Here is a 26728-nt window from a genome sequence, read left to right as displayed (position 1 = left end):
TGGTTTGTCCTTCCAAAGTACAATACCTCACACTTGTCTGTATTAAATTCCATCTGCCATTTTTCAGCCCATTTTTCCAGCTGGTCCAAGTCCCTTTGCAAGCTTTGAAAACCTTTCTCACTGTCCACTACACTTCCAATCTTTATATCATCAGCAAATTTGCTGATCCAATTTACCACATTATCATCCAGATCATTGGTATAGATGACAAATAATAATGGACCCAGCACTGATCCCTGTGGCACACCACTAGTTACAGGCCTCCACTCTGAGAAGCAATCCTCTACTACCACTCTTTGGCTCTTTCCATTGAGCCAATGTCTCATCCAATTTACCACCTCTCCATGTATACCTAGCGACTGAATTTTCCTAACTAACCTCCCATGTGGGACCTTGTCAAAGGCCTTATTGAAGTCCATGTAGACAATATCCACTGCCTTCTCTTCATCCACTTTCCTGGTAAACACCTCGAAAACTCCAATGGATTGGTCAAACATGACCTGCCACGTACAAAGCCATGTTGACTCTCCCTAATAAGCCCCTGTCTATCCAAATGCTTGTAGATTCTGTCTTTAGTACTCCCTCCAATAAATTACCCACTACTGACGTCAAACTTACCAGCCTATAATTTCCCGGATTACTTTTCAATCCTTTTTTAAACAACGGAACAACATGAGCCATTCTCCAATCCTCTGGCACCTCACCTGTAGACACCAACATTTTAAATATATCTGCCAGGGCCCCTGTAATTTCAACACTAGTCTCCTTTAAGGTCCGAGGGAATACCCTGTCAGGTCCTGGGGATTTATCCACCTTAATTTGCCTCAAGACAGCAAGCACCTCCTCCTTTTCAATCTGTACAGTTTCCATGATCTCACTACTTGTTTCCCTTAATTCCATAGACTTCATGCCAGTTTCCCTTAATTCCATAGACTTCATGCAAAAAACCCATTTAAGATCTCCCCCATTTCTTTTGGTTCCGCACATAGCCGACCACGCTGATCTTCAAGAGGACCAATTTTATTCCTTACAATCCTTTTACTCTTAATATACCTGTAAAAACTCTTTGGATTATCCTTCACTTTGACTGCCAAGGCAACCTCATGTCTTCTTTTAGCCCTCCTGATTTCCTTTTTAAGTATTTTCTTGCACTTTTTATACTCCTCAAGCACCTTATTTACTCCCTGTTTCCTATACATGTCATACAACTCTCTCTTCTCCTTTATCAGAGTTGCAATATCCCTTGAGAACCAAGGTTCCTTATTCCTATTCACTTTGCCTTTAATCCTGACAGGAACATACAAGCTCTGCATTCTCAAAATTTCTCCTTTGAAGGCTTCCCACCTACCAATCACATCCTTGCCAGAGAACAACCTGTCCCAATCCACGCTTTTTAGATCCTTTCTCATTTCTTCAAATTTGGCCTTCTTCCAGTTCAGAACCTCAACCCTAGGACCAGATCTATCTTTATCTATGATCAAGTTGAAACTAATGGTGTTATGATCAGTCCTAGGACCAGATCTATCTTTATCCATGATGAAGTTGAAACTAATGGTGTTATGATCTAATTATTATTTTTGGCACCTTTTAGTTTATATTTTGGGTTCTCTACTAATTCTATAGTTCAAATAAAAGTGATAAAATCTTAATTGTTTAACTGCATACTGTGTACGGCTTGTCATTTCGGGGTACTGATTTGAAACAGAGGACACATCATACAGCATCCACCCAAACGGGAATTCTAAGGTTTGGTTGGGCAGGGGGATCATGCCACTAGGTAAAGTGAGGGTTAGACTAGAATCCATGGAGATAACATCCTCTGTCCTACCTTCACCAATCTCTCTCATCACCTTGTGAAAAAACTCAATCAAGTTGGTAATATATGACCTGCTCTGCACAAAGCCATGTTTTGTCTCCTTACTAGGCCATGGGTTTCCAAATGCTCATATATCCTATCCTATCCTATCCCTAAAAATTTTCTCCAGCAAATCCCCTACAAATGACGCTGAGATTCCCTGGTCCATAGTGCCCAAGATTTTCCCTTCTTCTCTTCTTCAATAGAGGAACAACATTAGCCACACACTAGTTCTCCAGGACCTTGTCTGTGGCTAGAGAGAGCATGAAGGTACTGGTCAAAGCTCCAGCAATCTCATATCTCACCTCTTTCAATGACCTGGGGTAAATCCCATCAAGCCCTGGGGACTTATCCACCTTGATAATCATTACGAGGACCAGCACTTCCTCCTTCTTGACCTCTAAATGCCCTAACATATTTATACACTCAATAATAATCTCTTGGTCCTCCATATCCTTTTCCTTGGTAAATACTGAAGCAAAGTATTCATTAGGTACCTCACTCACATTCTCCACACCAAAGCAAATGTTCCCCCCTTTATTCTTGAGTCGTTCCACCCTCATCCTGGTTATCCTCTTGCTATTGATGTATGTATAGAACCAGGCCAACCAAATAAACGCTATGGTCTGTTATCTTTTAAAAGCTGTAATATTATTTCCACCACAAGGAGGACCCAGCAGGCAGGTACATGGGGACTCTGCCAGGTGCTCTCCAAATCATGTACTGGCCTGACATAGAAATACATCACTGACCCTTCACAGTTACCAGGTCTAAATTCTGGAACTCTCTCCCCTACAGCACCATGGAAGCACCGTCACCAGAGGCTTGCTATTGTTCAAGGCTCACCTCCACCTTCTCAAGCATAATTAAAGACAGGTGATATAATCTGGCCTTGCCAGTGATGCTCAACTCTACAAACCTGCATAAGATCTTCATAAATTTGAACCTTCTTTTCCCTTTAACATAGGGAGGGGTTCCAGGAAGCAGAAAACGCAGCAGAATGCACAGTTTCACCAGCCCCTATGGTGGTCAGCCCATACCTATCTGTAACCTGATCTTGGCCTCAGCACCATCTTACTGTCTCATCCTGACATGAACATCGGAACCACAGAACATGCTGTGTTTGCTGGAAGCAGCGAAGCTGTCACTCACACTGTGAGTGAGTGTCACAAGAGCTCACCTCTGTGTCATCCATGGCTGTACTCGTGGTGGTCCCATCCACCGACGGATTCAGGCTGGTGGAGGCATCGTAATCCAGGGTCGCGATGAGAACCTGGGCAGCCACCTCCACCAGCGGCTCTCGGTAGTCAGAGAAGAGTAGGTGGTTGTATGGAATCCCATACCCTACAGGGTCGTAGGCACATACAACATTCAGCAGCGATGTAAACAGTGGCAAAGCGTGCCTGAAACAAAGCAGCCAGCCTCAGATTAGTCAGGCCAGCTAATGGAGCAGACTGTACATCTTTTAATTAAATCAAACACAACACAACAGGGAGATAGGAGTCACAAAAGATATAAAGTCCAGGTCGGAATGGTTATTCAGTGACTACACAGTGGGGCTGGCTGAATGGTCGGTCAGCAACAACACAGTGGGGTTGGGTCGGTGGACAGTCAGTGACCACACAGAGCGGCTGGGTCAGCGATCAGTCAGCAACTACACTATGGGGCTGGTTGAGTAATCGGACAACACAGTGGGGCTGGGTCAGCAGTCAGTCAGCGACCACACAACAGTGATAGGAGGTAAGTGTCCCCACAGCAGTGGTGCAGAGGTTGAGCAGATGACGGAGAGGGAGTTTGTACATTCTTCCCATAACCGCATAGGTTTCCTCTGGGAGCTTCAGTTTCCTCCAACATTCCTAAGTCATACTGGTTGGTAACTTGATTGGTCATTATAAATTATCCAATGATCAGGCTAGAATTAAAACTGAAGGATTGCTGCTCGGCATGCCTCAAAGGGCCGGAATGGCCTATTCCACGCTATGTCAATAAATGAATAAATAAATAAACATCACATGGGTAGACAGTAAACAGAGTTAATGGTTCAGGTTGACAGCTTTTCATAAGTTAAGAGCAGGAGAACAGTCACATCTTTGCTTTTCCTCATCATATCTACTATAAATTAGACAACTCCACATTTTTTTATGTTCATTCTTTTTGATAAATATGTTCACTGTCATGAAGCAGGAATAGAGAAGCTTGGAAGGAGCGATGGGAGCTGCGGAGGAGGTGTTGCAAGAGATTCACAGTGGCCAGGAACATCATACTCATTCAATGGACAATGGGTTCAGGAGTAGGCCATTCGGTCCTTTGAGCCAGCACTGCCATTCACTGTGATCATGGCTGATCATCCACAATCAGTATCCAGTTCCTGCCTTATCCCCATAACCTTTGATTCCGCTATCTTTAAGAGCTCTATCCATCTCTTTCTTGAAAACATCCAGAGACTTGGCCTCCACAGCCTTCTGGGGCAGAGCATTCCCTATATCCACCACTCTCTGGGTGAAAAAGTTTTTCCTCAACTCCGTTCTAAATGGCCACCCCTAATTCTTAAACTGTGGCCTCTGGTTCTGGACTCACCCATCAGCGGGAACATGCCTCCTGCCTCCAGCGTGTCCAATCCCTTAAATAATCTTATATGTTTCAATAAGATCCCCTCTCAGCCTTCTAAATTCCAGTGTATACAAGCCCAGTTGCTCCAATCTTTCAAAATATGACAGTCCCGCCATCCCGGGAATTAACCTTGTGAACCTACGCTGCACTCCCTCAATAGCAAGGATGTCCTTCCTCTAATTTGGAGACCAAAACTGCACACAATACTCTAGGTGTCATCTCACCAGGGCCCTGTAAAGCTGCAGAAGGACCTCTTTGCTCCTATACTCAATTCCCCTTGTTATGAAGGCCACCATGCCACTAGTTTTCTTCACTGCCTGCTGTACCTGCATGCTTGCTTTCAGTGACTGATGTACAAGAACACCTAGATCTCGCTGTACTTCCCCTTTTCCTAACTTGACTCCATTTAGATATTAATCTGCCTTCCTTTTCTTACCACCAAAGTGGATAACCTCACACTTATCCACGTTAAACTGCATCTGCCCACTCACCCAACCTGTCCAAGTCACCCTGCATTCTCATAACATCCTCCTCATATTTCACACTGCCACCCAGCTTTGTGTCATCTGCAAATTTGCTAATGTTACTTTTAATCCCTTCATCTGAGTCATTAATGTATATTGTAAACAGCTGCGGTCCCAGCACTGAACCCTGCAGTACCCCACTGGTCACCACCTGCCATTCCGAAAAGGACCCGTTAATCGCTACTCTTTGTTTTCTGTCAGCCAGCCAATTTTCAATCCATGTCAGTACTCTGCCCCTAATACCATGTGCCCTAATTTTGCCATCTAATCTCCTATGTGGGACTAAGGCTTTCTGAAAGTCCAGGTACACTACATCCACTGGCTCTCCCTTGTCCATTTTCATAGTTACATCCTCAAAACATTCCAGAAGATTAATCAAGCACGATTTCCCCCTCATAAATCCATGTCAACTCAGATCTATCCTGTTACTGCCACCCAAATGTGTTGTAATTTCATCTTTTATAATTGACTCCAGCATCTTTCCCACCACCGACGTCAGGCTAACCGGTCTATAATTCCCTGTTTTCTCTCTCCCTCCTTTCTTGAAAAGTGGGACAACATTAGCCACCCTCCAATCCACAGGAACTGATCCTGAATCTACAGAACATTGGAAAATGATTACCAATGCATCCACGATTTCTAAAGCCACCTCCTTAAGTACCCTGGGATGCAGACCATCAGGTCCCGGGGACTTATCAGCCTTCAGACCCAACAGTCTATCCAACACCACTTCCTGCCTAATATAAATTTCCTTCAGTTCATCCATTACTCTAGGCCCTTTGGTCACTATTATATCTGGGAGATTGTTTGTGTCTTCCCTAGTGAAGACAGATCCAAAGTACCTGTTCAACTCATCTGCCATTTCCTTGTTCCCCATAATAAATTCACCCTTTTCTGTCTTCAAGGGCCCAATTTTGGTCTTAACTATTTTTTTCCTTTTCACATACCTAAAGAAGCTTTTACTATCCTCCTTTATATTCTTGGCTAGTTTACCTTCGTACCTCATTTTTCCTCCACGTATTCCCTTTTTAGTTACCTTCTGTTGCTCTTTAAAAGTTTTAGAACATAGAATAGTACAGCACATTACATGCCCTTCGGCCCACAATGTTGCGCTGACCCTCAAACCCTGCCTCCCATTTAACCCCCCACCTTAAATTCCTCCATATACCTGTCTAGTAGTCTCTTAAACTTCACTAGTGTATCTGCCTCCACCACTGACTCAGGCAGTGCATTCCACGCACCAACCACTCTCTGAGTAAAAAACCTTCCTCTAATATCCCCCTTGAACTTTCCACCCCTTACCTTAAAGCCATGTCCTCTTGTATTGAGCAGTAGAGGCGCTGGCTATCCACTCTATCTATTCCTATTATCTTGTACACCTCCATCGTCTCCTCTCATCCTCCTTCTCTCCACAGATTAAGCCCTAGCTCCCTTAATCTCTGATCATAATGCATACTCTCTAAACCAGGCAGCATCCTGGTAAATCTCCTCTGCATCCTTTCCAATGCTTCCACATCCTTCCTATAGTGAGGCGACCAGAACTGGACACAGTACTCCAAGTGTGGCCTAACCAGAATTTTATAGAGCTGCATCACTACATCGTGACTCTTAAACTCTATCCCTCGACTTATGAAAGCTAACACCCCATAAGCTTTCTTAACTACCCTATCTACCTGTGAGGCAATTTTCAGGGATCTGTGGACAAGTACCCCCAGATCTCTCTGCTCCTCCACACTACCAAGTATCCTGCTGTTTACTTTGTACTCTGCCTTGGAGTTCATCCTTCCAAAGTGTACCACCTCACACTTCTCCGGGTTGAACTCCATCTGCCACTTCTCAGCCCACTTCTGCATCCTATCAATGTCTCTCTGCAATCTTCGACATGAGTGGCTTCCCACTCATCTTTGCTATGTTATACTTCTTCTTTTTTATCTTTATACTGTCCTTTACTTCCCTTGTCAGCCATGGCCTCCCCTTACTCCCCATAGGATCTTTCTTCCTCTTTGGAATGAACTGATCCTGCACCTTCTGCATTATTCCCAGAAATACATGCCATTGTTGTTCCACTGTCATCCCTGCTAGGGTATTGTTCCATTGAACTTTGGCCAGCTCCTCCCTCATAGCTCCATAGTTCCCTTTGTTCAACTGTAGTACTGACACTTCCGATTTTCCCTTCTCCCTCTCAATTTGTAGATTAAAACTTATCATATTCCCACTCTTTTTGGTTGCTGGGCCTCACCGGTTCTCCGTTGAGCAGAAAAACTGAACCCAAGGATTCAGAACATTCCCTTCAGATGTAGGCGGAAGGTACACAGCCTCAGAGAAACAAGTCAGCAGCAGTTTCAGCAGCTCTGTCCTGCAGGAACAAGAAAAAGCTTGATTATTGGAAGGGAGCTGCACCCATCCTTAAAACAACAGTAAATGCCCTTCAAACTGCCAGGCTAGGCTTGGCAGTGACTGAATGCTCAGTCCGGCTGCACAGATTGATCGTAGACTTGCGTCACTGTACTGCTGCTGTCCCAACTAGAAAAGGCAAACAGTTTCTTCTCTCAAATGCAAGCTGCTTTAAACCCGTCCCCTTGGATTCCAATGGTGAGGAGCTCAGAAGCTTTTCTTCTACAGACACCCCACCTCTCCCGGAACTTCCGGGAGTCTCCCGCATATTAATAGTGGCTCCCTGATGCCCGCAAATTATATACAGTATCACGGATATCAATTTTTTTGAGAGCAAGCGAGAGAAAAGCAAGAGAGAGCGCGAGAGTGACCACGAGAGAGAGAGAGCGCGAGAGAGAAAGCGAGCGAGAAAGCAAGCGAGAGAGGGAGAGCGAGCAAGTGAGAAAGCAAGCGAGAGCGACCACGAGAGAGAGAGAGAGCGCGAGCGATTGCAGAGTGTTCCAAAAAAAATATAAAACCTACGTCACCCCAGACTACACTAAAGTGTACCCCTGCCTAATAGGGGTCAAAATAATGACAGTGTTGCTCGCTGCACTGCTTGCAACAGTGACTTTTCTATTGCCCATGGTGGGTTAAGACTGTAAAAGACATGTTGAGGTGAGTTTAACAGGTGTCATCCGTTCATTAACGTAGCTAACGTTATTTAAACTAGCTGGCTAGCTGCTAAGGAGCTACTCTATTGCAGACATCCCACCTCTCCTGGAAGTCTCCCACAAATTGTTGTTGTTACCTCCCTGAAATGAGTTTTTGCAGGGTGGGATGTCTGCTTCTCCAAGGACTGAGACCATGCAGTGAACTTCCGCTGCCACCTCCCCTATCCATGGGGTCAGAAGTTCAATCACCTGAGTGCTGAACTCATTTCTGCCTTAACATTTACCTCCAGTTCCCTTGACCTCATTCCCACTAAACAGCCCACCCCGATGCTTCTCTTCCTGGCTTCACACAAAGTGATTTTAGAGTATAAGATTATACGACATGGAAGTAGAGTTAGGCTATTTGTCTACTGAGTCAACTCTGCCATTCCATCATGGCTGATTTATTATCCCTCTCAACAGCGTTTTCATGCCTTCTCCCTGAAACCTTTCACATCCCCATTAATAAAGAAACTATCAATCTCTTCTTTAAATACATCCAATGACCGCCTCCACAGGTGTCTGTGGCAATGAATTCCAAAGATTTACCACCCTCTGGCTAAAGAAATTCCTCCTTATTACTGTTCTAAAGATACATCCTTGCAGTCTGAGGCTAGGCCCTCTGGTCCAAGATCCCCCACTGTAGGAGACGTCCTCTCCACATCCACTCTATCTGGGCCTTTCAATGTTCGATAGATTTCAATGAAATGTCCCTTCATTCTTCTGAACTCTAGTGAGTACAGGTTCAAAGCTATCAAATGTTTCTCATATATTAACCCTCTCATACCCAGTAGCATTCCCATTAACCTCCTCCAGACCCTAAGTGGCAAAAACTGCTCAACACACTTTAATTGCAATCTGACCAATACCTTATAAAGCTTCAGCTTTACTTCCTTGTTTTTATATTCTAGCCCTCATGAAATGAATGCTAACAATGAATTTGCCTTCCTTACCGACAATTCAACCTGTAAATACCTTTAGGGAATCCTGCACAAGAACACTCAAGTCCATTTGCAGCTCTGAGTTTTGAACTTTTTCCCATTTAGAAAATAGTCTACGCCTTTATTCCTCTACCAAAATTGCTAAGCCTCTGGCGATGATCTTTGCATCATCAATGGGGATGGGAGAGGTTCCAGGGGATTGAAGGGTTGCAGATATTGTTCCCTTATTCAAGAGAGAGAGTAGAGATAGCCCAGGAAATTAAAGACCAGTGAGTCTTACTTCAGTGGTTGGTAAGTTGATGGAGAAGATCCTGAGAGGCAGGATTTATGAACATTTGGAGAGGCACAATATGATTAGGAATAGTCAGCATGGCTTTGTCAAAGGTAGGTCATGCCTTATGAGCCTGATTGAAATTTTGAGGATGTGACTAAACACATTGATGAAGGTAGAGCAGTAGATGTAGCATATATGGATTTCAGCAAGGCATTTGATAAGGTACCCCATGCAAGGCTTATTGAGAAAATAAGGAGGCATGGGATCCAAGGGGACATTGCTTAGTGGATCCAGAGCTGGCTTACCCACAGAAGGCAAAGAGTGGTTGTAGACAGGTCATGTTCTGCATGGAGGTTGGTGACCAGTGGTGGTGAACAGACAGGGATCTGTTCTGGGACCGCTACTCTTCGTGATTTTTATAAATGACCTGGATGAGGAAGTGGAGGGATGGGTTCGCAAGTTTGCTGATGACACAAAGGTTGGAGGTGTTGTGGTTAGTGTGGAGGGCTGTCAGAGGTTACAGAAGGACATTGATAGGATACAAAACTGGGCTGAGAAGTGGCAGATGGAGTTCAACCCAGGTAAGTGTGAAGTGGTCAAATATGATGGCAGAATATTGTATTAATGGTAAAACTCTTCACGGTGTGGAGGATCAGGGGGATCTTGGGGTCTGAGTTCACAGGACACTCAAAGCTGCTGTGCAGGTTGACTCTGTGGTTAAGAAGACATATGGTGTATTGTCCTTCATCAATCATGGAATTGAATTTAGGAGCCAAGAGGTAATGTTGCAGCTCTATAGGACCCTGGTCAGACCCCACTTGGAGTACCGTGCTCAGTTTCAGTCACCTCACTACAGGAAGGATGTGAAACCATAGAAAGGGTGCAGGGGAGATTTACAAGGATGTTGCCTGGATTGGGGAGCATACCTTATGAGAATAGCTTGAGTGAACTCGGCCTTTTCTCCTTGGAGTAATGGAAGATGAGAGGTGACCTGATAGAGGTGCATAAGGTGATGGGGTATTGATCGTGTGGATAGTCAGAGGCTTTTTCCCAGGGCTGAGATGGCTAACACGAGAGGGCAGTTTTAAGGTGCTGGGGAGTAGGCACAGAGGAGATGTCAAGGGTAAGTTTTTTACACAGAGAGTGGTGAGTGTATGGAATGGGCTGCCAGCGATGGTGGTGGAGGCGGATACGACAGGGTCTTTTAAGAGACTCCTGGATAGGTACATGGAGCTTAGAAAAATAGAGGGCTATAGGTAACCCTAGGTAATTTCCAAGGTAAGGACATGTTTGATACAGCTTTGTGGGCCGAAGGACCTGTATTGTGCTACAGGTTTTCTATATTTCTATGTTTCTAAAATGCATGACCATACTCTTCCATGTAGTGCATGCCATCTGTCACTTCTTTTGCGACATACAAGGTGAAAAGAAGCGGTTCAAACATCCACCCCTGTAGAACATCATTAGTCACCGGTACCAACCAGAAAAGGCCCCCTTAATTCCCACTCTTTGCCTACTGCCAACCAGTCAGTCTTCTATGCATGCGGGTATCTTTTCTGTAATACCATGGGTTCCTATCTTGTGTCATGTGCAGCCGCTTGTCAAAGGCCTCTGAAAGTCCAGCTAAAGAATATCCACTACCTCTCCTTCGTCTATCCTGCTTGTTATTTCCTCAAAGAATTCCAATATATTTGTCAGGCAAGATTTTTGCTTCAGGAAACCTTGCTGACTTTGGCCTATTTTATTATGTGCCTCCAAGTATCCCGAAGCTTCGTCCTTAATAATGGACTCTAACATCTTCCCAACTAATAAACTGAAGCTAACTGGCCTATAATATCCTCTCTTTTGCCTCCTTCCCTTCTTAAAGAGTGGAGTGACATTTGTAATTTTCCAGTCCTCCAGAGCAACTCCAGAATATAGTGATTTTTGAACGCTCACTACTAAGCACACATCCCTTGCTAGTAAAGCACAAAGAAATTTAAACTGCAAACAAAAGGTTGTCACCTCCACCTCGTCAGCATGTTAACTATATTTCACGATCATACACAATCACATTTTCTTTTCCAGTTTCTGATGTGGACAGTGTTGACAATGTAGAATTTGCGATGATTTGTCTGCAGATTTTAGAACTGGCTTTTTTTTTGAAGAAATTATTCAGTGCCCTCGTGTCATTGTGCAAAAAAATTGCAGAGCAATTAGAGGGAACATTGCTACTATTGACTTCAAAATCTCTTCAGCTGCCTCTTTCAGAAATCTGTGTAGCCCATTTGCTCCAGTGACTTATCTACCTTCAGACTCTCCAGCTTCGCAAGCACCTCAACTTCGTAATAGCAACTTTACTTACTTCTAACCCTAACAGACAGTAATTTCTGGCATACCGTTGGTATCTTCCACAGTGAAGACTGATGCAAAATATTTAGAGTTTGTTTGCCATTTCTTTCCCCCCACTACCACCTCTCCAGCATCCTTTTCCTGTGGTCCAATATCCACTCTTGCCTCTATTTTACTCTTTATATATCAAGAAAAAACTACTGGTACCCTCTTTTATATTATTGGCTATGTTATCTTCATTTTTCTCTCCTTATTGCTTTTTAAGTTGTCTTTTGTTGGTTTTTTAAAATCTTCCAAATCCTCTTACTTCCCGCTATTTTTCTACATTATATATCCTGCCTTTTGCTTTTATGCTGTCTTGAATTCCCATGTCAGCCATGATTGCCTCCTCCTCCCTTTAGAATACTTCTTTGTGATGTCTCTATCCTCCTCCTTCCAAATTGCTCCCAGAGCTCCCGCCACTCCCATCATCCCTGTTGGTTTTGTTTATAATTAGATATTGCTCAAAGACCACCTCCTGTCCTTAAAGCCACAGTGATCGAACCACACCAAACCAAACCCCCAACAATCGTCAGCAAATTCTCAGTCCTCTTTTGCTGGCAACATCTTTGATCATACAGTCGTTAATCTATAGTCCAAGCTCACCCTTCATGGGTGAACTATCCAATCAACTTTCAGCTCATGACTCAGATTTTTGTTGAACATCCACCAGGTTCACTAAAGACTTTCATTCTGTTGTAATATGTAAATTCATCCTTTTACTAATGTGGGGTGCATTTAACTGCCCTGCACGTTAACCTTATTCCAAACTATGCACAGGAAGTGGGGTATGCAACACACACCCAGAATCACTGGTTATCAGAGGTTACGCTAAAGATTCACACCCTGGGAAATGTATGATAATGCATAATGCCGCACCAAGCTTTTATTCATTGAAGTAACCATACCAATGCAAATAAAAACTGTATCAAAGTAGGAATTTAAGAATTAATAATGGTGATCTAAAACCACTGAGCTCTCACTAAACCCATCTAGTTCATTAATGTTCTTCAGACACGAACAACTGCCTACGTTCCCTGGGCTAGCTAACATCTTAACTCAGACCCAGCCCAAAAATTGGCTCTTAACTGCCTCCTTGGTTTGGAGGGCGTTAAGGTTGTATAATAAAGACAGGTATAATGACAGCCATTCATATCTTGTTTAAAAAAAAAATCATATCACATAACAAAGCAGGGATTAAGAAGAGAACTACAGCTACTCACTGATTAGCTGGGGTGGGGTGTACAGCGAGGTTCCCACTCCTAACCACTACAATAGTGTGGAACTCCATACACCATCTGAGCTAGAGCTAGCACCTTTAAGAATTGTCATTACCTCGGAGCAAGGCAGGCCAGAAATCTGGGCTTATTTGTGGCAATCAACTACTAAACGGTCATTTCTGCTGTTCCAGCCACAGTTCCCTCAGCTGCGGCTACAGAGTCACATCACACAGGAACAGGCTCTTCAGCCCACCATGTCCATGCTGATCAAGTAAACATCCCTTTTACCAGCACTTGGTTTGGCCTCCTAATGTCTTCAAATTCAAGAATTCATCCAGGTACATCTTAAATGTCATTCTTTGCCTCCATCACCTAATAGGGTTTTCTTCCTGAGAGTCCCTCTGCACTTCTTGCTCCACATCTTAAATTAATGCCTTCTGAGCTCAGACACCTGTACATCAGGAGAAGATGTGTACTGTCTGTATGCCCCTCATAATTTGGAATGCTTTTACCAGACTCCTTAGCTCCATGGAAAACATACCCAGTGTATCATGTCTCACCGTATTTCAGAACATTTAATCCCATGCATCATCCTAATGAACTTCCTTTGTTTCTTCTCCAATGCAATCACACCCTTTCCAAAGTGTGGTGACCAGAACTTCACATATAATCCATATGCTATCTAATCTAGGTTTTAAAAAGTTTGGTCAAACTGGGATTTTACGTCGAATAAATTGGATGCTAAATTTAAGGACTGGACAGCTAAAGGAATAACAGCTATTTGCAATATAATGAAAGAAAGAACACTGTTCAGTTTTGAAATGCTCAAAGAGAAACACTTATTAGAAAAACAAGACTTTTACCAATATTTACAGATGCGACAGTATGTTAATAGGATGGTTAAAAATGTAACCAAGGCAAGTACATGTCTGATAGAGCTATTAAGAAAAGCATATAATTCAGACAACAGTAGTAGAATAATTTCAAGCGTTTATAAGGGTTTGTCAAATCTTAAAACACATTCGACTTCATACATTAAAACAAAATGGGAGAAGGAAGGAGGGATAATTATATCGGAGGAAGACTGGACAATAATATGGAGGTATCAATGGAAGTGTATCAGTTCACAGAAATGGAGGGAGTTTGGGTGGAAAAACTTGATAAGATATTTTATTACACCCTCTCAGAAATCCCATTATGATAGTAACCCCCCTGTTTGCTGGAGAAATTGTGGAAATCAAAATGCAAACCATTATCATATTTTCTGGGAATGCCCCGTTATCAAAGACTATTGGAGTGGGATACATAATGCCCTACAAAACATCTTTAAATGTGAAATACCCTGAGAGAGTAAGACCATATATTTTGGGTATATACCTCAAGAATGGTTGAAAAGAGATAAATATTTAATGAGTGTACTGCTGGTGGCTGGAAAAAAGACCCTTACCAGGAAATGGTTATCACAGGAGAGCCCAACTTCAAATGTATGGACGGAAATTACAATGGACATTTACAAAATGGAGAAGGTAACAGCATCCGTTAATCATAAGTTGGAACAATTTTATTCATACTGGAAAAAATGGTTTAACTACATAACACCTCATAGGCCTAAACACGAGGCATTCTGCAGATGCTGGAAATTCAAACAACACACATCAAAGTTGCTGGTGAATGCAGCAGGCCAGGCAGCATCTCTAGGAAGAGGTACAGTCGATGTTTCGGGCCGAGACCCTTCGTCAGGACTAACTGAAGGAAGAGCTAGTAAGAGATTTGAAAGTGGGAGGGGGAGGGGGAGATCCAAAATGATAGGAGAAGACAGGAGGGGGAGGGATGGAGCCAAGAGCTGGACAGGTGATAGGCAAAAGGGATATGAGAGGATCATGGGACAAGAGGCCCAGGGAGAAGGGAAGCGGGGAGGGGGGGAAAAAACCCAGAGGATGGGCAAGGAGTATAGTCAGAGGGACAGAGGGAGAAAAAGGAGAGAGAGAAAAAGAATGTGTGTATATAAATAAATAACGGATGGGGTACGAGGGGGAGGTGGGGCATTAGCGGAAGTTAGAGAAGTCAATGTTCACGCCATCAGGTTGGAGGCTACCCAGACGGAATATAAGGTGTTGTTCCTCCAACCTGAGTGTGGCTTCATCTTTACAGTAGAAGAGGCTGTGGATAGACATATCAGAATGGGAATGGGATGTGGAATTAAAATGTGTGGCCGCTGGGAGATCCTGCTTTCTCTGGCAGACAGAGCGTAGGTGCTCAGCAAAACGATCTCCTAGTCTGCATCGGGTCTCGCCAATATATAGAAGGCCACATCGGGAGCACCGAACACAGTATATCACCCCAGCCGACTCACAGGTGAAGTGTCGCCTCACCTGGAAGGACTGTTTGGGGCCCTGAATGGTGGTAAGGGAGGAAGTGTAAGGGCATGTGTAGCACTTGTTCCGCTTACAAGGATAAGTGCCAGGAGGGAGATCAGTGGGGAGGGATGGGGGGTACAAATGGACAAGGGAGTCGCGTAGGGAGCGATCCCTGCGGAAAGCAGAGAGAGGGGGGAGGGAAAGATGTGCTTAGTGGTGGGATCCCGTTGGAGGTGACGGAAGTTACGGAGAATAATATGTTGGACCCGGAGGCTGGTGGGGTGGTAGGTGAGGACCAGGGGAACCCTATTCCTAAAGAAACTCATAGGCCTGATTTTATTCCTATTCCTAAAGAACCTCATAGGCCTGATTTTACTCTCACAAGTCAATGAATATGTTGTAAAAAAAAAAGATCACTCCCTACTCTGTACATAGTTTTCTTCTTTCGATTGTTCTGTCTTTCCTCTCCTTTCTATAAACGTATACCTCAGATAAATATTACGTGGAGATTTGTGACAAATATGTTTATATGATATATATGTACAGTATCTGAAATACATCTTATGGAAATGTTTGTTTGAAATTTAATAAAAAATAAATTACAAAAAGAAAAAAAGTTCGGTCAAGCCTTTGCTACGTCTGTGCCCTGGCTATGAATGCACGTATCCCCTTGTCTTCACAATCTGTTCTGCCAACTGCAAGGATCTTTGAGCATCCACTGAACCTCAATGAGGCCTACCATTATGGAGTACATCCTACCCTTATCTGAATCCCTTCTCATAATTATCAACTTTAAATTCCATCTGCAATTACTTTTCCAAATAACCAGCTGATCACAGGCTTCCAAACAAAAAACTACCATCCTCCAAACTCTCCGCCATCACCTGTTTTCTTGTACTGAATTTGAGTGCCCTCTCCATTCTCGACCAGCTCGACCCTCTGCCAGATCTAGCAACAATCGTTGTGATGGGAAGAAGGGCTACAAATCCCGAGGCATTGAATAGTGATGCAGCAATGTCCTCACCTGTTCAAATCATGGACGTGGCTGTGAGGAGGTGAATGAGCAAAGCCCACACCTGCCTCCCAGATGTACTCACAACTGTCAATAGAGTGAAGGTCTTCAGCAGTTTCCTGTAGGGTGGTAAATGCAATCAGAGAATCAGTAAGCAATTACGTAACAATCACTGGCATGCTCACATTTGCTACAACTTTCAGCCATCACTATCACCGTCCCCCAACCTCCCCACTTTCCAACTACATTCCATTTAAACCCATTCCCATCTGTCCTGTACAATTCCAGCCTCCTGCCCATAAAGACTTTGCAAAGTGTCACTTAGAAGATACTGCAAAGATATGGAAGGAAGCTATATACAGGCCTCCCAGCAGCAGTTGGGATGTGGAACACAGATTACAATGGGAAACAGAAAAGGTGATTCAAAGGGGCAATGTTATGATAGTCATAGGAGATTTCAACATGTAGGTCGATTGGGAAAATCAGATTGGTAATAGATCTCAAGTGAGTCAGTTTGTTGAATTGCAATGAGATGGCTTTTTAGAGAGTTTTTGTTGAGCCTACTAGGGGAACAACTATACTGGATTACGTGTTATGTAATGAACGGGAGGTGATTAGGGAGTTTAAGGTAAAAGAACTCTCAGGAACCAGTGATCACAATATGGTTGAGTTCAACTTGAAATCTGATAGGGAGAAAATAAGGTCTGACACAGCATAGTTCAGTGGAAGAAAGGAAATTACAGTGGTGTGAGAGAAGAGTTGGTCAAAGTAAATTGCAAGGAGATGCTGGCAGAGATGACAGCAGAGCAACAATGGAATGAGCTTCTGGGAAAATGAGGAAGGCGCAGGATAGATGTAATCCAAATACAAAGAAATACTCAAATGGCAAAATAGTACAACCATGGCTGACAAGGGAGGTCAAAGCTCATGTAAAAGCAAAAGAGAGGGCATACAACAAAGCAAAAATTTGCAGGAAGATAAGAGGATTGGGAAGCTTAAAAAAGTACAGAGAGCCATTGAAGGAATTATTACAAGGGAAAAGATGAAATATGAAGGCAAGCAAGAATATCCAAGTGAATAGTACAAGTTTTATCGAGAATGTAAAAAATAGTGAGATGAGAGTGGATATAGGACCACTAGAAAATGAGGCCAGAGAAATAATAATGGGAGGCAAGGAGATGACAGATAAACAAAATAAGTATTTTGCATCAGTCTTCACTGTGGAAGACACTAGCAGTGTGTCAGATGTTGAAGGGTGTGAGGGAAGAGAAATGAGTGCAACTACCATTACAAGGGAGAAGGTGTTCAAAAAGCTGAAAGACCTAGGGGCACACAAGTCACCCGGACCAGATGATCTGCACCCTAGGATTCTGAAAGAGGTAGTGGAAAAGATTATGGAGGCATTATACTTTATAGTCGCCAAACAATTGATACTAGAACGTACAATCATCACAGTGATATTTGATTCTGCACTTCCCACTCCCTGGATTACAAATATTAAATATTAAAAAATTAAATTATAAATCATAAATAGAAAATAGAAAAGTGGAAAGTAAGGTAGTGCAAAAAAAACGAGATGCAGGTCCGGATATTTGGAGGGTACGGCCCAGATCCGGGTCAAGATCTGTTCAGCAGTCTTATCACAGTTGGAAAGAAACTGTCCTCAAATCTGGCCGTACGAGTCTTCAAGCTCCTGAGCCTTCTCCCAGAGGGAAGAGGGACGAAAAGTCTGTTGGCTGAGAGGGTCGTGTCCTTGATTATCCTGGCAGCACTGCTCCAACAGCGTGCGGTGTAAAGTGAGTCCAAGGACAGAAGATTGGCTTGTGTGATGTTCTGCGCCATGTTCACGATCTTTTGCAGCTTCTTTCGGTCTTGGACAGTACAACTTCCATACCAGAATGCTTTCTACAGTGCATTTATAAAAATTAGTGAGGGTTTTAGGGGACAGGCCAAATTTCTTCAGCTTTCTCAGGAAGTAAAGGTGCTGGTGGGCCTTCTTGGCAGTGAACTCTGCTTGGTTGGACCAAGTCAGATCATTTGTGATATTGACCCCAAGGAACTTAAAGCTTTTGACCTGTTCCACTTGCGCACCACCAATGTAAATTGGGTCATGCAGTCCACTACTCCTTCTGAAGTCAACAACCAATTCCTTCGTCTTGCTCACGTTGAGGGATAGGTTATTGTCTTCGCACCATGCCACCAGATTCTTAATTTCCTCTCTGTACTCAAACTCATCATTACCCGAGATATGGCCTACAATTGTTGTCATCAGCAAACTTACATGTTGAGTTTGATGGAAACTTGGCTGGACAATCATGGGTGCACAGTGAGTACAGCAGGGGGCTGAGTACACAGCCTTGTGGAGCACCGGTGCTCAGGGTGATTGTGGAGGAGAGATTGTCCCCTATTTTTACAGCCTGGGTCCTGTCTATGAGGAAGTTGAGGATCCAGCTGCAGATCTGAGTGTTAAGGCCCAGGTTCTGGAGCTTAGGAATCAGTTTATTTGGAATGATGGTATTAAAGGTAGAGCTGTAGTCAATGAAAAGGAAGAATCTTTCAAAAATTATTGAACTCGGGCGTTGTGCCAGAGGACTGGAAAATTGCAAATGTCACTCCACTCTGAGCTGTAATCGATAAACAGCTCCAAGACTGAGTGGAAAGCCAGTGAGATTGTAACCACTGTTGTGGTGGTAGGCAAACTGCAGCAGGTCCAGGACCTTCCTTAGCATGATGCAGTGGATGTCATATATTTGGACTTTCAGAAAGCCTTTGACAATGTGCCACATATGAGGCTGCTTACCAAATTAAGAGCCCATGGTATTGCAGGAAAGTTACTGACACAGTTAGCGCATTGACTGATTGGTAGGAGGCAGTGAGTGGGAATAAAAGTGTTCTTTTCTGGTTGGCTGTCAGTGACTAGTGGTGTTCCGCAAGGTTTGGTGTTGGGACTAATTCTTTTTATGCTATATATCAATAATTTAGATGTTAGAATAGTTGGCTTTGTTGCCAAGTTTGCAGGTAAGAAGATTGGTGGAGGGGCAGGTAGTGTTGAAGAAACAGGTATGCTGCAGAAGGACTTAGGCAGCCTAGGAAAAAGGGCAAGAAAGTGGCAAATAAAGTACAATTGTTGGAAAATATATGGTCATGAACATTGGTAGTAGAAATAAATGTGCAGACTATTTTCTAAATAGGGACAAAATTCAAAAATCTGAGATGCAAAGGGACTTCGAAGTCCTTGTGCAAAACTCCCTCAAGGTTAGCCAACAGGTAGAGTCAGTGGTGAGAAAGACAAATGCAATGGTAGCATTCATTTTGAGAGGTCTAGGATACAAGAGCAGGGACGAGGCTTTATAAGGCACTGGTGAGGCCTCACCCTGAGTACTGTGAACAGTTTTGGGCCCCTCATCTAAGAAAAGATGAGCCGGCACTGGAGAGGGTTCAGAGGAGGTTCACGAGGATAATTCCGGGAATGAAAGGGCTATCATACGAGGAGCGTTGATAGCTCTGGGTCTGTACTTGTTGGAATTTAGAAGGATGGTGGGGGGCGGGGGTAGAGTCTCACTGAAACCATTCGAATATTGAAAGGCCTAGAGAAAGCAAATGTGGAAAGGATGTTTTCCATGGTGGGGTGTCTAGGGCACAGCCTGAGGATAGAAGGGTGTCCATTTAAAACAGAGATGCGGAGAAAATTCTTCAGCCAGAGGGTGGTGAATTTATGGAATTTGTTACCACAGACAGCTGTGGAGTCCAGGTCGTTGAGTGTATTTAAGGCAGAGCTTGATAAATTTTTGATTGGACATGGCATCAGAAGTTATGGGAAGAAGGCCAGGGAGTTGCGCTGAGGATAAGAAAAAAGGATCAGCCATGATTGAATGGTGGAGCAGACTCGATGGGCCAAATGGCCTAATTCTGCTCATATGCCTTATGGTCTAAAGTCTTGTGGCCAGATGAGACTGAAGATTTCAGATTCAATATACATTTATTATCAAAGAATGTATACATTATACAACCTTGAGATTTTTTTTACTTACAAACTCGAAAGAATCCAATTAAAAAAAAATTAAGACCAACACCCAATGTGCAGAGAAAGGGGGGAGAAAACAAATCATGCGAACCATAGAAGTGAGCAACACCATTCTGAACCAAACTGAGCCCTTGGATCCAAACCCCGGATTAAGCCCAAGGCTCAAGCCCAAGTGCATCTTACTAGTGAGCACAGAGCATCTGGGGGCAGTGTTCACAGCCATGGAAAGAGCAGTGAACATTGCGGGACAGTGAGCGAAATTGAATCTTGTCTCCGACCCCAATGTCCAATATATCATTTAAATTGTCCAAACAGCGTATTGTACTTCGCACTAGGACCCGGACACTGCTGTCGTGAATGGCTTCAGGACCAGACCACGCTGCCCAGCAATTCACTCCGGGCCCAGATTATGCCACCCAGCTCAAAGCCACTCTTGATTTCTCCAAATCGGCTCAGCGCCCAGAGCAGTTGGATGAGCATCGGAACTCCTCTGCCTCAACTTCTTCTCTCCCAATGGCTCACTCCATCTGTGTCAATTCTGCAACATACCAGCACGGTTCATCCCTCAAATTCGCTTCACCTTCACTCACTCTTCATTACTTGCAGTAATAGTTTACCACAATTACTAGTAATAATTTTAGCCGAATTTCTTGCCTTTTGAACACAAGTGAGCTGCCATCAGTAGCGCCATCTTAAACCATAAGTTTTTGTTGTGTGGAACTTTTTGGCCTCAACACAAAGTGGTATGTGTGGCATAAATCTAATATTGCCCATCAACCAAGTAATACCATCCTCATTGTTAAGTATGGTGGAGGTAGTATCATGTGACGGAGATGCTCTTCAGCAGCATGGGCTGACAGTCTGGTCAGGACTGATGAGATGAATGCTGTGAAATACAGAGATCCTGGATAAAAACCTGCTAGCCTCTTCCATAAAGCCTAAGGTGGAAAGGAAATTAGTCTTTCAGCACAACAATGATCCAAAGCACACTGCCAGAGCAACCATGGAGTGGCTTCAAACAAAGAAAATTTATATCCTTCTGTGGCCCATTCAGAATCCTGACCTTAACCCAATTGAACATCTCTGGCAAGTCTTCAGAACTGCTGTCCACTGGCACTTCCCAACTAACCTGGTAGAGCTTGAGAAATTTTGCAAGAAGGAATTGGCAAATCTTGCTCCGACGATTTTTGCAAAGCTAATAGCACTTGTACAAAAAGCCTACTGGCTGTAATAGCTGCAAGAGCTGGTTCAACTAAGCACTGAGTAAAGCAAAAACTGTAAAGCATGAAAAACTAAAAATTCAAAAACCAAAATGTTAGCAGTTCATCCATACTTTTGAACCGCTGTCACCTCAGGTTTTAAATTTTTAGTTCTTCATGCATTACAATTTTCCCTGTCTTTGGGCTCTACTGTGAAAAAAGGAGTATGCTATTCACAAGAAAAAATTCTCAGTTATATTGATCAAAATCCCTGGTTGTAATGCTCATTTCGGTGAACAAAGGATTGGGGGCTGAATACTTTTACAAGTTACTGCATGTCAATATTAATAAACCTAATTCTGATTCTGATAGAGGGAGTGGATACCCTATCAGGATCCTGACTGCCATCCAGGCCTCGGAGATAATCACATTTTGCGATCAAACATCTGATGTTGCTCACTTTATTCACATGCACAACACAGGAATAGAATTTTTCTTTCTATTCAAACTAAATGAGGTAGATTTGCCTTATAGGCGGCATAGATGACAACCGTGCTACTCTTCCAGATGAGTTCAATGCGTTCTATGCTCCCTTTGACCATCAAGACAGAGGAACCATCACAAACTCCCACAAACCCCGATGATCCTGTAATTTCAATCTCTGGATTGGTATAACAATATCCTTCAGAAACCACAGGAAACATCCGGCCTAGGTGAAGTACCTGGCTCAGTACTAAAGACCTGCGCTGATCAACTGTCTGGAACGTTCACTAAGATCTTTAACCTCTTGCTTCAGCAGTGTGAGGTACCCACTACTTCGAGCAGGCTTCAATTATACCGGTGCCTAAGAAGAACATGGTGATCTGCCTCAACGACACTTGGCCAGTGGGACTTACTTCACAGTCATTAAGTGTTTTGAGAGGTTGGTGATGAAACATATCAATTCCTGCCTGAAAGCGAATTGGGTCCACTCCAATTTGCTTACCAGCACAACAGGTCCTCAGCAGATACCATTTCGTTGGCTCTTCACTCAACCGCGAAGCATCTGAACAACAAAGATGTGTACATCAGGATGCTCTTTACTGATTACAACTCAGCTTTCAATACTATCATCCCCTCAATAAGCTTCAACACCTTCGCCTCATCTTCTCCTTGTGCAATTGGATCTTCAACTTCATCACCAGTCAGCTTGGATTGGCAACAACTCTCCTCAACCATTTCCATCAGCACAGGTGCACCACAAGGCTGACTGTTTAGCCACCTGCTCTACTTGACTTACACTTATGATTGTGTGGCTAAGCACAGCTCCAATGTCATATTAAAGTTTGTTGATAACACCACTGTTGTTTGAATCAAGGGCAGTGACGAATCAGCATATAGGAGGGAGACTGAAAACCTTGCTGAGTGGTGCCACTGCAATAACCTCATATTCAATATCAGCAAGACCAAGGATCTGATTATTGACTTCAGGAAGAGGAAGCAAGAAGTCCACGAGCCAATTCTCATCAGGACATCAGAGGTGGAGAGGATCTGCAACTTTAAATTTCTTAGTGTTATCATTTCAGAGGATCTGTCCTGGGAACAGCATGCAAGTGTAATTATGAAGAAAGCACAGTGCCTCTACTCCTTAAGAGTATGTGAAGATTTGGCATGACATATAAAAGTTTCACAAATTTCTATAGACGTGTGTTAGACAGTATATTTTCTGGCTGTATCACAGCCTGGTGTGGAAATACCAATGCCCTTGAATGGAAAATCCAAAAAGTAGTGGATATGGCCCGATCCATCTAAAGCAATGTAAAGCCCTCCCCACCACTGACACATCTACACAGCCCACATCCACAGTTCCAATCTGCTAATTAAATTTGCTGACGACACTACATTGATTGGCCTTATCTCAAACAATAACGAGATGGCCTACAGGGAAGAAGTCATCTCTCTGACACAGTGGTATCAAGAAAACAACCTCTCCCTCAATGTCGCAAAAACAAAGGAGCTGGTTGTGGACTACAGGAGGAATGGAGACTGGCTAACCTCGATTGACATCAATGGATCTGGGGTTGAGAGGGTATACAGCTTCAAGTTCCTTGGCATACACATCACCAAAGACCTCACGTGGTCTGTACACACCAGCTGTGTGGTGAAAAAGGCACAACAGCGCCTCTTTCACCTCAGACGGTTGAGGAAGTTTGGTATGGGCCCACAGATCCTAAGAACTTTCTACAGGGGCACAATTGAGAGCATCCTGACTGGCTGCATCACTGCCTGGTACGGGAACTGTACCTCCCTAATCGCAGGACTCTGCAGAGAGTGGTGTGGACAGTCCAGCGCATTTGTAGTTGTGAACTTCCCATGATTCAAGACATTTACAGGACAGGTGTGTAAAAAGGGCCCATAGGATCATTGGAGACCCAAGCCATCTCAACCACAATCTATTCCAGCTGCTATCATCCAGGAAGCGGTACCACAGCATAAAAGCCAGGACCAACAAGCTCCAAGACAGCTTCTTCCACCAGGCCATCAGACTGATGAACTCATGCTGACTTGAGTGTACTCTATATTACACTGACTGTTCTATCTATTATAAAGTTATTATAGATTACTATGATTGCACATTGCACATTTAGACAGAGACGTAATTTAAAGATTTTTACTCTTCATGTATGCGAAGGATGTAAGAAATAAAGTCAATTCAATTCGATTAAGAGCATTGTCACAGGAAAGCAGCATCCATCGTCAGTGACCCCAACTGTTGGCCATGGCAGATTTAAAATATGGAAGAAAATGTTGAACTTGAATGGGTCAAGAACAGTTGAAGCAGACAGACCATGTGCTTGGAGATAGAGGCTGCCATTTTGTGGAACTGTTTTATGTCCTTCATTTTGTGAGATGAAGTTGCTTGACTTTCAGTACTTTAAAGTGGACACAATGATGCTCTAGGTAATCTGCTGGACTGAAGATAATTTCCAAATTAGGAGTTATTTGTGAAGTGTTCCCTGGCTAGATGTAACATGCGGGTTTGTCACCGTTGGGGTCTGTGTCTGCCTTGAATGAGTCATTGGCATCTTTGAGGTCCCCGAACAATGGTTTGACGATGTCAAGATGGACCTTGTTGGTCCTCTTCCACCTTTCGAGTTTCATACATCTCCTTACCATGGTGGACCATACCACCAGGTGGTCAGAGGTCTTCCCTCTAGCATTGATGACGACTACAAATGTGGCTATGGCATTCATCAGCACCTAGGTTGCACAGTTTGGCACTCCATCTGATATCCTCTCTGACTGCGGTCCCCAATTCCTATCAGATATTTGGGCTGCGTTGGTTCAGAACCTCAGAGTTAGGCTACATTACACTACGGCATATCAACCGCAGTCCAATGGCTTATGCAAGCGGTTCCACCACTCTTTAAAGGCTGCTCTGAGGGTTTCCCTGATGTATAACTGTTGGCACGTTCGTCTCCCGTAGGTCCTGCTGAGACTCAGAACAGCTCCAAAAGAGGAACTGCAGTCGTCCACAGCTGAGTAACAGGCAGTGGTTACAAGTGCCAGGTGATTTTATTCCTGATGCCATGACCACCAAGTTGTCCTTGGTTAATTCAATTCCCAACCCCCATCATGGCATACAACACTCTTGTTTTCGTCTGTCATGATGCACACCAACATCCCCTTAGGCCTCCTTACGATGGCCTATTCTGCATTTTGGAACACAGAGAAAAGACTTCTTCTTAAATCATGGATAAGAGGGGTAAACCTGAATGTGGTTCATTAGGTCGCCTTAAACTGACCCAACAAGCTTTGAAGGACTCCGCTACCATGCTCCTGGCGTGTCAACACACCTCTGGACAAGCCAGCTGTTCCTCCACTTATGGAACACAGGACCTGAGCCAGGTGGCTTGTCTGAGCTCCAAAAGGCTCATAATGCCAGTTTAGTGAATTCTGGGGGCGGCAGGGGGGCCTGTGTAGGGTAATGTACAGAATTCACACCCACCAACATTGACTTTAAGAGGCAGGTCTGAATGGTTACATAATTACATAAAGTACTTTTACCACACTTTGTGTTCAGTTTTTTTGGAGTTAAATAAATGAGTTGTCATGGTTTTTTTCTTAAGACATAAAGTGCTTCACGTCATTTTATTTGCAAAAGCCTACAATCTATATACTACTAAAATTCTCATGCTCTGTTTGTCTGTTTGTGACCTCCAACTAGCCCAAACAGTGCATTACAGCAGCACTTTTTTTTTGACTAAATCAACTTAAAATGCGCTAACTTACAGAATGCATACAAAGTTCAGGGTTATATATTTGCATAAAATTGCTCACTTCGTCAATCAACAGGCCCCGCTTTCCACAACCCGAGCCAGTTCCAGCTTTAATGGAAACCGCGACGCGAAGCGACACCACGGTGCATGCGCATGGCCAGTCTCAGCAGCGCCTCATGACGGAATTCCTTGATTCAGTCGAACTCTCTGGATTGCCACCACATAAACTGGAATTGAAGAGGGGATCTCCTATCATTTCAATGAGGAACTTGGATCCACCAAGGCTTTGCAATGGAACGCGGATGATGATGGAAGAACTGCACGACAATCTCATCGTAGCAAAGATAAACATTGGTGCGTTCAAAAGTGACATTGACATGATCCCAAGAATTACTGTCAGTTTATCAGAAGGGGAAGATGTCCCTCTCCAGCGGAGCCAGTCCCGATACAGTCATGCTTTGCTATGACTATACATAAGGCACAAGGCCAAACCATGGAGAATGTGTTGATTTATCTAGAGAAAACGGAATTCCAACATGGTCAGCTGTATGTGGCTTTAAGCCGGGGAAAAAGAAATGAAAACGATAGAGTATTCCTGAAGGGCGGCAGATCAATCGGAAATGCTGTCATCAAAAGTGTCTTTCGTTAAAAGAGGAGGAGCTATATTTCTCTTGCTACGTGTCTTTCTTCTTTAATAAACTGAGTTTTTCTTTACTTTCCAAAGCACATCACATCAGACTGCACTACCTTTCTCTCAAAGGGTGCCACAACGGGTCATCCGGTTGTCTAGTATTCATATAAAAATGTGTGTTTCAAGTTCCAGCCGAGTACAAAAGCTGACTACTGCAAGTGTAGAAAGTGTGGCTGGGGGTTTATCTGCACATTGTGGTTTGCGGCAACCACAGTGGTTAAATCAGTAGTTCCTTTTCTCTACAGTTGTTCCACCACGTGTAAAACTAGTATCAATAGCTTAACCAGATACTGGCTTCAAAGAGAG

General features: G+C 43.6%; 1 protein-coding gene across 1 annotated transcript in view; it reads right to left on the bottom strand.

Moving 5' to 3' along the window:
- LOC140187201 (protein HID1) overlaps positions 1 to 26728 on the bottom strand; it is a 251216-nt gene that overhangs the window by 139251 nt on the left and 85237 nt on the right. Inside the window, exons 5-7 of the mRNA XM_072242269.1 lie at positions 16262 to 16368; positions 7229 to 7345; positions 3036 to 3258 (exon numbers count right to left, since the gene is read on the bottom strand). Of these exons, the coding sequence (XP_072098370.1) occupies positions 3036 to 3258; positions 7229 to 7345; positions 16262 to 16368 (447 nt within the window). The remainder of the gene's footprint in view (positions 1 to 3035; positions 3259 to 7228; positions 7346 to 16261; positions 16369 to 26728) is intronic.

This window comes from Mobula birostris, chromosome 24, assembly GCF_030028105.1.
Source record: "Mobula birostris isolate sMobBir1 chromosome 24, sMobBir1.hap1, whole genome shotgun sequence".
In the NCBI taxonomy this organism is placed as follows: domain Eukaryota; kingdom Metazoa; phylum Chordata; class Chondrichthyes; order Myliobatiformes; family Myliobatidae; genus Mobula; species Mobula birostris.
The sequence above is the reverse complement of the archived record's forward strand: the minus strand, read 5'-3'. Positions and strand labels throughout refer to the sequence as shown.